The 11721-nt window shown below is 51.6% G+C and overlaps 4 protein-coding genes across 4 annotated transcripts; 1 reads left to right on the plus strand and 3 right to left on the minus strand.

The window, feature by feature from the left end:
- Positions 1-599: 599 nt before the first annotated feature.
- Positions 600-1029, minus strand: LOC142044888 (histone H4). Its single transcript, XM_075057850.1, has one exon. It carries the CDS (start codon positions 996-998, stop codon positions 687-689), a length of 312 nt encoding a protein of 103 aa, XP_074913951.1. The 5' UTR covers positions 999-1029; the 3' UTR covers positions 600-686.
- Positions 1030-4722: 3693 nt separating this feature from the next.
- Positions 4723-5666, plus strand: LOC142044833 (histone H2B 1/2/3/4/6). The gene has a single exon (XM_075057750.1). The coding sequence runs from the start codon at positions 4759-4761 to the stop codon at positions 5137-5139; it is 381 nt and encodes a 126-aa protein (XP_074913851.1). The 5' UTR covers positions 4723-4758; the 3' UTR covers positions 5140-5666.
- Positions 5667-6514: 848 nt separating this feature from the next.
- LOC142044829 (histone H1-like) lies at positions 6515-7618 on the minus strand. The gene has a single exon (XM_075057746.1). The coding sequence runs from the start codon at positions 7260-7262 to the stop codon at positions 6603-6605; it is 660 nt and encodes a 219-aa protein (XP_074913847.1). The 5' UTR covers positions 7263-7618; the 3' UTR covers positions 6515-6602.
- Positions 7619-9327: 1709 nt separating this feature from the next.
- LOC142044832 (histone H2A) lies at positions 9328-9744 on the minus strand. The gene has a single exon (XM_075057749.1). It carries the CDS (start codon positions 9715-9717, stop codon positions 9328-9330), a length of 390 nt encoding a protein of 129 aa, XP_074913850.1. The 5' UTR covers positions 9718-9744.
- Positions 9745-11721: the final 1977 nt, after the last annotated feature.

The following is an 11721-nucleotide window of genomic DNA, read 5'->3' on the forward strand; positions in this document are numbered from 1 at the left end:
GTTTTCGCGCGGGGCTCGCGGCCTCTTTCCTCTGCAGCGCAGCCCCCGGGGCGCTGCGAGTGCTCTTAGCCGTTTCGTTCCCTCCCGCCTTCCCGCTCTTCTGTCCCGCCCCCCCCCCTCCCCGAGCAGCAGAGAGGAGAGTGCCGCCATTTCGCGAGCTTCGCGTTTCAGGCTGCCGCGCTGAAGCCGGTGGCGGGGGAGCGGCTGGCGCAGGAGCCCTCGGCCCCCGGTGTTCCTCGCCTGCCCGCCCGCCCCTTCCGTTCCCGTTTCGAAGAAGGACCGGGACGGGACAGGAGAACAGAGAAGCAGGGCGGGGGTGGGGTGGATAAAGGACGCACCCGTCTTTCAGAACCTGAATGTTTTCCGTGAACCCAGGGAGCCCCACGCGCTCCTCCTGTGTTCTTCCCGGAGGAAGATCGGGACGTTCGTTCCCCTCTTCCCCTTGCACGCCCTCCAGTTTGAGCCTGGGAGGGCTGGGGAAGGACCCGCAGGCTACGGGTGGAGACTGCGACGAAAGCCCAGCCTCTGCTCTACTGCCGCCCCCCCCCCCCCGCCCCGAACCTCACGGCAACTACGGGAAGACGACACGCACACGAACAGCGATTAAAGCTCTTCTTTTGAAAGCTTGGGCGGCTCTGAAAAGAGCCTTTGTGTTCTAGAAGCGTAACCTATCCCAGGAACCGAGTTCAGCCGCCGAAGCCGTAGAGGGTGCGTCCCTGGCGCTTGAGGGCGTAGACCACGTCCATGGCCGTGACCGTCTTCCTCTTGGCGTGCTCGGTGTAGGTGACGGCGTCGCGGATCACGTTCTCCAGGAAGACCTTCAGCACGCCGCGCGTCTCCTCGTAGATGAGCCCCGAGATGCGCTTCACGCCGCCGCGCCGAGCCAGGCGCCGGATGGCCGGCTTGGTGATGCCCTGGATGTTGTCGCGCAGCACCTTGCGGTGCCGCTTGGCGCCCCCCTTGCCGAGCCCCTTCCCGCCCTTGCCTCTGCCGGACATGCTCTCGCCCCGCTCCACCCAGGCAGCGTGTGGCGGGAACGAGCGCCAGCGCCTCTCTATATTGCCGGCGGCCCGACCTGGTTGAGGACTGCGCCGGGGCAGGGCCAGGGCGGGCTCTTCCCCGCGCCCTTCCCCCTGCGGGCAGCGACGGGGGCGGGCGGCGCGGCGCCGGCCCCGGCTTCCCGGCTTCCCCGGCGGCCGCCGCCGCGGGAGCGCGGCGCCGGGAGCGGGGCCGGCCGCCCCCTCCTTCCCGCCGCGCACGGCCCGGCTTCCCGGCCCCGCCGCCGCCTCGGCGCTCGGTGCCGCTGGGGGAGCCGGGCCCCGCCGGCCGCGGGTCTGCAGCAAAATCCAGCCAATGGGGGCGGCGGGGCCGGGACCGCCGCTTCCCGCCCGCCCCGCCCCGCCCGCGCCGCCGCCGCCATTTCGCGGCGCTCCCACAAAGAGCCCCCGGGCGGGGGGAACTCGAGCGGGAGTGATGGTCTCTGTGCCCACCTAAATCCGCTGGTTTATAACGAATGCTGAGTAAAGTTGTCATTCCATTTTTAAATTGTTTTTCCGTGTGGACGACACGTTGGGATTTTTGTCGGGGGTTACGCCAGTGTCCCCCAGGTCCCTTAACTGCGTGATCGGGCGGCATTTTTGTGTTTACAGACCGAGGTGCTGTTGAAGGAACTGATTTGTGTATCTTGTTAATATGCCCATGACAAAAAACTAGATTGTTTCTGGTGCTTTTAACAATGTGGCATGTGTGTGTTCATTTTTCATGGTCTTGCTCTTTTGTGACGCATAGTATCTCAATGTATTTCTTTTGCTGGTTTTTCCCTTCACATAGCTTTGGACCCAAACCATGTGTTTTACCAACTGTCATCTACATCTTCACTCAGAGGGAAGAAAACATCATTTTAACGAGTCAACTGATCTTAATCATCTTTAGAAATCTCAAATTTCCAAACGCCATTTATTTCAAAAAATGCATGGCAACTTTCTGTCCCCCCCTTTATCCTTCCCTTTCAGCTTGTGGCTTTTTCAGTACAGTTAGTTTATGCTGTACAAGTATGACTTGTACATTTACTGTTTCTCTAAGTAGTGATAAGGTCTTCAGATGACAGTGACACTCAGCAATTTAGAAAACTAGAAAACTCGCAGCAGTAGATGCAATGTATGCAGCGTATAATACAATTATGTTTCATATTTCAGTGTCAACACATAAAATGTCTACAGTAGCTACCTATAACCTTAAAACCAGACTTCTCAAATGTGATTCTAATATAAATCATGCAGTTTAGAAATTTTCCAAAACTATCACAACTGCTAGGCAGCTGTGCCTTATCATCAATATGTTTCTAATAACCCCAAATGCTATGTGCTAAGTATCTTCTGTAACGGTCTAGTTGTTTTATAACTTTCCCTGGTATTTCTGCTCGGTTCTTTTCTCTGTATTCCACACAGAGAAATATGTGAGACTAAAAAGAAGTGATGTTCAGAAACCAATCTAAATCTCTAACTCTTACCCTACCACTCTTAAAAGTCTGTCTTTTTGTCTCTGCTTGTTTGCTTTGATTAATTTTTTTTGTTTTTGTTGGTTTGTTTTTCAGGAGCTTTTGGCATTGGCAAGTAGTACTCTGTAAGCCAAAGATAATACACAGGTGACTGACATTCTCTTACTAGATAAGTGGTCCTCCAGCATTTCTGACTGAAGATGCTGCAGACCACATTGTCCAGGAGCTGCCTGTCAGGTTGTGGACTTTCTTAGACGTTCATGAGAGAAGTTCTGTTACCAGGCAGAGGTGTTCTCAGTGAACTGCTTTTCCAGGTAATGTTTATGCCAAAATAAACTCATCAGGCTCACAGCATATGTGGGGAGCTAGATGTTTAGAGGTGGGCCACTCTGGCTCCTCTTCTTGCTTTGCTCAAAGAGAAAACTGCTTTTCTTCACTTTAAAAGGCAGATAAAATGCCCTCCTGTCTTACCAGATTTTCTCCAAGCTGATCGAGTTGCTACTGGCAGTGGCAGGGGAGGCAGAGCAAGTGGGGATGGATGAGCACCCGGCACACCTCTGTTCCTGAGGAGGGGGAACAGGGCTGGGGGGTGGACACAGAACCAGAGACCATCACAGAGGCAGCACCATGCTGTTCTCCTCAACATCGGTGGCTGCTTTTGTCTCCCCAGTTTAGGTGTTAAGCACAGCAGAAGCATTTGCAAGCAGGCGTTACTCACTGGGAAAGAGAAAGGTCCCACACTTTCCTCACCTGGCTCCCTTTCAGGCAGTACTGTTTTGGATGTAGGCTGGAAATAGTTGTGCATCCAGAACTCTGCCCAACAAGGTAAAAGGAAGAAAAAACAAGATGCAAAATGAGCCTGGTAAGGTGGCAGATCTTTTTATTTCTTCTACCAGTGTCCAGAATCTCTCTCACTATCCTTACAAATCTCCCTGAACAATTGGTTTGTTGTGATTTTAGCAGTCTCACCCACTTAAATTACATTTGCCTATGCTAGATAGGTTTCTTGTATGTGCCTGTGCCATCTGTCTCCTCTGCTACCAAGAAAGTCTAGACTTTGGCCCTTAAGGGTTCCAAAAGGAAACAGCTTCATTATAGCACTGGCTATATGATAGCAAACTGTCCAGTCCTAGCTTCATTCAACCACAAATTAAATTGATCCCTTTAAAAGTGGATTAGAGTGTTCTAATTTACTGATGAATGAATTTATAACTGTAATTTATAATGTTGCCATGCAGCATTTTAATTAAAAAAAGAATATTACCCTTTTTCTAAACATACAGGCTAATACTATATTAAACAAGACTTCCTCTATTATATAAAAAAACTAGTACATCAGAGCTCCTAATACCATAAAATCATTTTAGTCTGTTTAAACAATTGTATTTTCTTCTTGCACAATTAAGTCAACTTAACAAGAAAACAGCCAGAATTTCTGATTCATGATAAATTGAAAATTCAATTTTAAATCCACGATTTATTTTTATTACCAGGAATATCTTGGTTTTAACTTAAAGAAATTAATCTAATCTTTAATACATCCCAAAAGAAGTCTACATTCTTTCAACTTACAAATTAAGTCAGAACTTCCATCTCATTTATAGTCCTGAAAAAAAAAGCCATGTTCTGTGGGCCAGAAGAATTAATTCCAAACACAATTAACAAAGCTTAGTACTCCAGAGCCTCTGTATCTTTTCTGGTTGTCATTTTTCCCTTTTCTATTTAACTTGTGGCTGTTACAAATGCAGGCTATTATGTGAAGTATGCAGGTATACTTCTCCTTGAAGGAAAAAAAAGAGTAGCAAAACCCCTTGCAATTTTCTCTAGGTTTCTTTTTCTTTTTTTCTTTTTTTCTTTTTTTTTTTTTTTTTTTTGTGGAGAAATTCCCGATAACCACACTTAGTACCTACAGACCCGCCCGAGGGAGCAGCTGCCGGAGACACCAAGCCCGGATGCTCCGGGGTGACCCCGGGGGCGGGGCGAGGCCAGACCGCAGAGGACGAGCTTCACCACCGAAGTGGGCGATTGAAAGAGCTTGTTGTGATTGGCTGATAGGATTGGAAGGATTAACCAATAGTAGCGTGGGATTTAAAAAGGACCAATGACAAAGCCGTTCGTACGGGGAGTGATGTCACTGGCGCCCTTATCCAATAGAAGCGCTGATAGCTGAGGCCCCAGATTTGCATAAGGCCCCTATAAATAGGGGAGTAATCGCATTATCGGGCACTCCGGTGCTCCAGAGCAACCTGAGAGTTGTCGTTATGCCCGAGCCGGCCAAGTCCGCCCCCGCGCCCAAGAAGGGCTCCAAGAAAGCCGTCACCAAGACGCAGAAGAAGGGCGACAAGAAGCGCAAGAAGAGCCGCAAGGAGAGCTACTCGATCTACGTGTACAAGGTGCTGAAGCAGGTGCACCCCGACACGGGCATCTCCTCCAAGGCCATGGGCATCATGAACTCCTTCGTCAACGACATCTTCGAGCGCATCGCCGGCGAGGCCTCGCGCCTGGCGCACTACAACAAGCGCTCCACCATCACCTCGCGGGAGATCCAGACGGCCGTGCGGCTCCTGCTGCCCGGCGAGCTGGCCAAGCACGCCGTCTCCGAGGGCACCAAGGCTGTCACCAAGTACACCAGCTCCAAGTAGAGCCTCTCCCGGATCCGCAGTTCTAACCCAAAGGCTCTTTTAAGAGCCACCAAGTTTTTCAAGTAGAAGGGCTGAATTACTTAATATTTTTTTTTCGGGAGGTACGTGAATAGTCTGCTCGTTTGCACATCACTGGAGAATAGGTTTTGTAGATATCCGAAATGTTAATTTTCAAGGGGAGGGGTCTCGGTAAACACCTATGCTCGGCATGCAGAGTTATACTTGTTTTTTTAAAGCTAAGAAACGAGTACATGCTATTGTCTCTGGTCTTGAGTGTGGCTAAACAGCAGCAGCAACTTTGTCCTAGTGCTTTACCAGCTCTCGCTGTTCAGGACTCGGGAGCCCGCGGGGGAAGGTAGGTGTCCTTTTACTTTCTAAGGGCTTTAATTTCTCTTACCGGATAGATCCGGTAGAAAATCCTAGATGCTGTTAAGAACTGGCTTTCTGTACACTATACCTGTGAAATAAAAAAATCGTATTTCTGCCTCTTTCAGGGACTAATATTTTGAAAGCAGTTTCTGAAACAAGTCTTCCAGTCGCAGTTGTAGCTTGGTTTCTTTTTTTTTTTCTCTCTCCGTACGTTCCAGTGCGCGCCCCCAACACCGTGGCTTTTTTCAGTGGAAGTACCCGTCTGTACTCGGATTAGGCAACAGGGAAGGATTTTTATTTCCGAGGGGTTTTCCGGTTTAAAACGCCCCTGTCGAAACTTGCGCAGCAGTTGGTTCTCTCCCTTTTTTATTAAAAAAAAAAAAAGTTACGAGCATTAAGCTGGCGGGGGGGGTCTGCGAGGCACCCGGGGGCTGGGAGTGTTGGAGCGCGGGCCCCCGGCTCTCCCACCCCGCCACAGCAGCCGTGCTGCCGGCCGGGCTCCCTCCCTCCGCGGGGCAAAGGCAGAGCCGGGACACGGCCCCCGCGTTCCCGGTCCCCCGATCCTCTCCCCGACGCGGTGCCGCACGTCCCGGAGCGAGCGGCGACCGCTCCCCGGGGTGGGGGGGGTGGGGCGTCACCGCCCGAGTGGGCGGGGCCTGGCGGGAAGGAGGGGCGGGGCTGGGTGGGGCAGAAGGCGCCAATCCCGGCCCAGCGCGGGACTTTTAAACTCCCCCGGGCGCCGCAGCGATCGCTGCTCCGCCGGGACCGGCCGCGCCGGTCAATGGAGGGAGGGAGGGAGGGAGGGAGGCGGAGCAAGCGCCGGCGATATCGCGGGTCTCCCGAATTGCACGTAAACATTTCCGCTTTAAGGAAGCCCGGGGCTCCCCCACGCAGGCTGTGCCGAACGCGCACGTTTTGAAAATGGTAACTTTTTTCTTTCTGCACGAATTCCTGCTAAAACCGTGTAAAGATTTGCTTTTGCTGCTGCCGTTACCGCAGCGTTCCAGCTCTTTTTCGAGACTGAGTGGGTGGCTCTTAAAAGAGCCTTTGGGTTTATTTAAATGAGTAGACTCTGTAACTCCTTCTCAGGCGTTTTACTTCTTTTTGGGCGCCGCCTTCTTCGCTTTGGCCGCTTTCGGCTTGGCTGCCTTGGGCTTGGCTGCTTTGGGCTTCACCGCCTTCGCCTTGGCCGGGCTCTTTGCGGCTTTCTTGGGGCGGCCTGCCTTGGTGGCCTTCTTGGGGCTCTTGGCCGCTTTCTTGGCCGCGGCGGCCGCCGGCTTCTTGGCTTTCTTGGGGCTCTTCTTCACGGCCGCCGCCTTCTTGGGCTTCTTGGCAGCGCTGGCGGGCTTCTTGGCCGCCGGCTTCTTGGGCTTGGCCGCCGGCTTTTTCTTGGTCGCCTTCTCTTTCGTCTCACCCGGCTTCTTGTTCAGCTTGAAGGAGCCGGAGGCGCCGGTGCCCTTGGTCTGCACCAGGGTGCCCTTGCTGACCAGGCTCTTGAGCCCCAGCTTGATGCGGCTGTTGTTCTTCTCCACGTCGTAGCCGCCGGCGGCCAGCGCCTTCTTGAGCGCGGCGAGCGAGAGCCCCTTGCGCTCCTTGGAGGCGGACACGGCCTTGGTGATCAGCTCGGTGACGCTGGGGCCCGCCGGCTTGCGGGCTTTGGAGCCGCCCCCCGCCGCCTTCTTCGGCTTCTTGGCGGCGGCCTTGGCGCCGGGAGCAGAGACAGCGGGAGCGGCGACGGGCGCGGTCTCCGACATCGCGGCGGCCTCGTCCACGGCTCGGGGGAACCACTGGGCCTGGAGCAAGTCGGCGGCCTCGTATTTATAGAGCGGAGCCGCGCGGTGATTGGTGCGCTGCAGAGCCCGCCCCGCCGCCCGGCAGAAAGGGCCCTTCGCCCCGCTCGGTTTGTGTTTCTTAGGAGGCGAAAAAGCCGGTTTTTAGCAGCATTTCTGCCCCCGACCCCCCCCCGGTTCGCAGCGGCGTGGAGGAGGAAGACTGTTGTTGCCCTCGGCCGAGTTTCCCTTCGAAGAGGCAAAGGGTGAGTTAAAAAAGAGGCGATAAACCCCGAGTCCTGGACCTGGAGAGACCTCGGGAGACAGAAACTTTTGTTTTTCCTTCTAAATAAAATCCGCGACGTGGGCAACCGAATCTCCAGAGTAACTGATTATTATTCTTCAAAGGGTCTTCTCCCGACCCGAACTGAAAATCGGGGGTTTGAGTCGGTATTTTCACGGCAAATTGATTTCAAAGAGGAGGAAGTAACACAGGCTCATCTTGAGCACTGAATATGGATTAGAAATTAGCTTCTTTGTCCAAAATCCTTTACCCCTTTCAAAATAATTAAAATAAATTAAATTAGTGCATTATGCAACAAGGCAAGAAGCAGATGAAAGTGCCGTGAAGGGCTGTTTGTGCCCCAGAAGGAGATGACTTTTTATAGCACAGCAGCTTGTACTGTGTTGCTCAGTGGGCACAATACAGGCATGGTCCCCTCGTGCTCTGCTATAGAAATATTTATTTTCTTAGTAAATCGGGTGACATAAGAACTTAACAAGGCCAGTTTTTGTTAATAATCATAAGCAGTGCCCTATCACTTTGTAATTCATCAGAGTTTTTATTTTGATACAGCTTGATTGGTGAAAATCTGAGTCATCGTTATCTAAGGAGACACTGGTGCCACTGATTTTTCCATGCTTCTACACAATAAAACTTGCTCGAGTTATCAGCTGGGACTCCCCTTTCACAGCAGACAGCAAAATATTCCATTTTTTACTGTCCAGTGACCGATTCCTGCATTGGAAGTAATGTTAGAAAGGGCTTACCCAACTGATGTAACTGCTATAGTAAAACAACCGGCTGCTAGCAAGAGGGGGAAAGTCTTCATCTGCATTTTATCAAGAACATGCTTAAATAAATTAAAAATAAATGCATTTTATTTTTCAGAGTACAGAGAATTAAAAGAAGTATTCTCTGATTATATTCATTATTGCCTACAATCCTTTGTTTTGCCAGAGGCCTGCAAACTGCTTGTTACCTCCTGTTATTGTAACTGTCAGTGGTACTAAAATTTTGGGTGATGTTATGATTCACGTACTTCATGTTTTCAAATGGGTAATTATTACAACGTGTTTATTGACCCACAACCACTGATTTTCTGTTTCTATTTCACCACCTTTATGGTAATGTTCAGCACTATTTATAAGGTAGGATCAAAACTGGCAACAGTCCTTTTCACCTCAAATTGCCTCTCCACTGATTACCAATTATTCTCAAACCCATTCAGATTTCAGGCAGGAAAAGGGCACAGCAGCTCAAAGCCACGAGAAAATTGTATTAAAAATTAAGAATTCAGAATGCCTGTTGTTATGAAGAAAAGATGAGGTCTGTAGGTCAGAAGGTTGTTTAGAGGGGGGCAGGGTTGTTTTTAAAGACCTGAGTGACCTCAACTTCCCACCGGGCCAAGCTGGCGCAGGAGAGGTGCGGGGGGGGGGGGGGGGGGGGGGGGGGGGGGGGCGTGTGTTCCTTCCTGCAATAAATCATCAACTTTGTGTCTTTCTCACCTTTGCCAGAGCAAAATGATTCTTTTCACAGGGAATAAACCTGGTTAGTTTTAGGACACACTTACCAGTAACTGCCATGTTACTTTGTAACGTTGGTTGTAAAAAAACCAAACGTTTTCAAATGCAAAGATGATAAAAAGGGTTGGGGTTTGGACTTTTTTTTTTTTTTGCTAGGATCTGCAGCTCCTTTTTTGAGGAAGTGGGTGGCTCTAAAAAGAGCCTTTGGGTTACTTTTGAGGTGGGAACGCTCCTCAGGTCCGTTTCACTTGCTCTTGGCCTTGTGGCTGTCGGTCTTCTTGGGCAGCAGGACGGCCTGGATGTTGGGCAGCACCCCGCCCTGCGCGATGGTCACCTTGCCCAGCAGCTTGTTGAGCTCCTCGTCGTTGCGGATGGCCAGCTGCAGGTGCCGGGGGATGATGCGCGTCTTCTTGTTGTCGCGGGCCGCGTTGCCCGCCAGCTCCAGGATCTCGGCCGTCAGGTACTCCAGCACGGCCGCCAGGTACACCGGGGCGCCGGCGCCCACCCGCTCCGCGTAGTTGCCCTTGCGCAGCAGCCGGTGCACGCGGCCCACGGGGAACTGCAGCCCGGCCCGCGACGAGCGCGACTTGGCCTTGGCCCGCGCCTTCCCGCCCTGCTTCCCGCGGCCGGACATCGCTCCCGACGCTTCGCCCTGACGTGAGACGCGCGCCGCTGCGCCTCCCCCCGACCCCCGCCCCCCCTTTTATAGCTTCCCCGCGCCCCCCCGGCCTGCTTGCTGATTGGTTGTCGCACGCTCTCCCTCGCTCCGACCAATGGCGCCGCGGATCCAAATCCAGCCAATGGGCGAGCAGGAGGCTGGCCCTCCCCGCCCAGCTGCCCCCGCCCGCCCGCCGAGGAGGAACGGGCCGGGCCGCCCCGGCGCACCGGCGGGTCAGACCCCCCGCGGTCCGGTCCCCTCGGCTCCGGTCCCCGCGGCTCCTTTCCGCCGGGCGAAGCGGCCGCCGCTGGGCCCAAGAGGCCCTCCAGAAGGCCAGCTTCTCGGGAAGCGTGTCCCCCGCCTGCCTCGGGAGAGCGGAGCCGCCCGGGAACGGGGCGGGGGGGGGGGAAACCTCTGCTGACGCCGTCGCTGCCGTTTTAGAAATCGTCCTGTGCTTAGGACCTCAGAAATGCTACCACAGGATTGCCTTTTTTTAAAAAAAAATATTATTGTTGTTACAAAGGAGAAACGTTCCTCTCCGTAGGAACGTTCACAACCCAGCACTACCGGTAGGGTGCAGAAACTAGGCAGGAACACGTAACGGGAAATTTGGCTGATTCTGGAGACAAATTACTCAGATATTACTGTGATCAAACGAATACGGTACTATTTGCAAGGCTGTTCAGCAGAGCATTAGATGTCAGGCTGTCACACTTTTACTCAAGCTGGAGAACATCTCACTGCACCGATAAGCTGAAGTGACGTCTTCAAGGTTCAGGATGTTTGGACAGTCTGGCCCTGTCTTACAAAGAGATTCCTGTTCATTTTTCCTCCTTTGCTCTAATTACCCATGGTTTCTCTTTATTCCCTGTTATCTTTTTCTCATTCTTTCATACACTTTGAGCAAGAGCAGACACTATCCTTGTCCAAAGCACTGAAGGAGCCTGCACCCTGGACTTAACCACGTCCTTCTGCCACCCCAGTGTTGCACAGCAGGCTCTTCCTCCATTTTCCCCACAGCATATGATTCTGCTCTTGTTTCCCTAAATTCCAGTTCTGCATGACTTTTTGTTCCCATCTTCATTCCTCGATGTTTTTGTACTCTAACGTGTGGTTCTCCTTTGCAATGCACCCCAATCCTATGATATGGATGTCATAAAACTACAGTGAAGGGAGTAGTGCGTGTGCCACTTTGCTGCTTACTCCAGATACTAGCATTGTCATAGTTCAGGGAAAGACAAGGACATGAGTCCCACCAGGCCATCCACCATAGCCTATGGAGAAAAAAACAACCAAACCCCAAAAAACCCCAAACCAACCAAACAAACAAAACAACATTTCATCTGTGCTCTGCAACTTGGAGATCAAGAGAACTACATTCTTCTTTCCAGAAGGGTATAACAACAGGAATTCTGATCTAAGCTGTCCAGCGTATGCCAGTCACCAGAGGATTACAAACAAGGCAAAATAAAGAGAACTTCACAGCACACACAAAGTACTGTCACAACTTTTTTATTTCTGGGTAACTAAGACCAAGTCCCTGTTCTGAGGGTTCAGAATATTTAGGAAGCATCTTTCCTTAGTGGTATGATTCAGTGGATTATGCCAAATTAACTAATCTCAGGAGTCTTTTTCTATTTCCATCTTATGCAGCACTGACCTTCAACAATGCACTGGGCAAGTCACATCTCTGTGGCTCAGACCCTTCCCAGCCTTTTTCCTCCCCACGATCATTTTTTTCTTCTGTGAACACTACTCAGAGCCACAGACGAAAAATGTGACCACAGGATGGAGGTGGTATTACTGAGAAGAATCCTAAAACTCTGTATGACCACAATACAAAAATAAAAACAAATTGGCCTGGGTTAATGCTACCAGTTGTCCAGAGCTGAGAACATCTGTTATAGAGTTGTAGAGAACATGGCATTACAGGATTGTGTCCATGACCAGTGCCATCATAAGGTAAATACATAATTGTTT

The sequence above is a fragment of the Buteo buteo genome, chromosome 26 (genome assembly GCF_964188355.1).
Source record: "Buteo buteo chromosome 26, bButBut1.hap1.1, whole genome shotgun sequence".
NCBI classification, from domain to species: domain Eukaryota; kingdom Metazoa; phylum Chordata; class Aves; order Accipitriformes; family Accipitridae; genus Buteo; species Buteo buteo.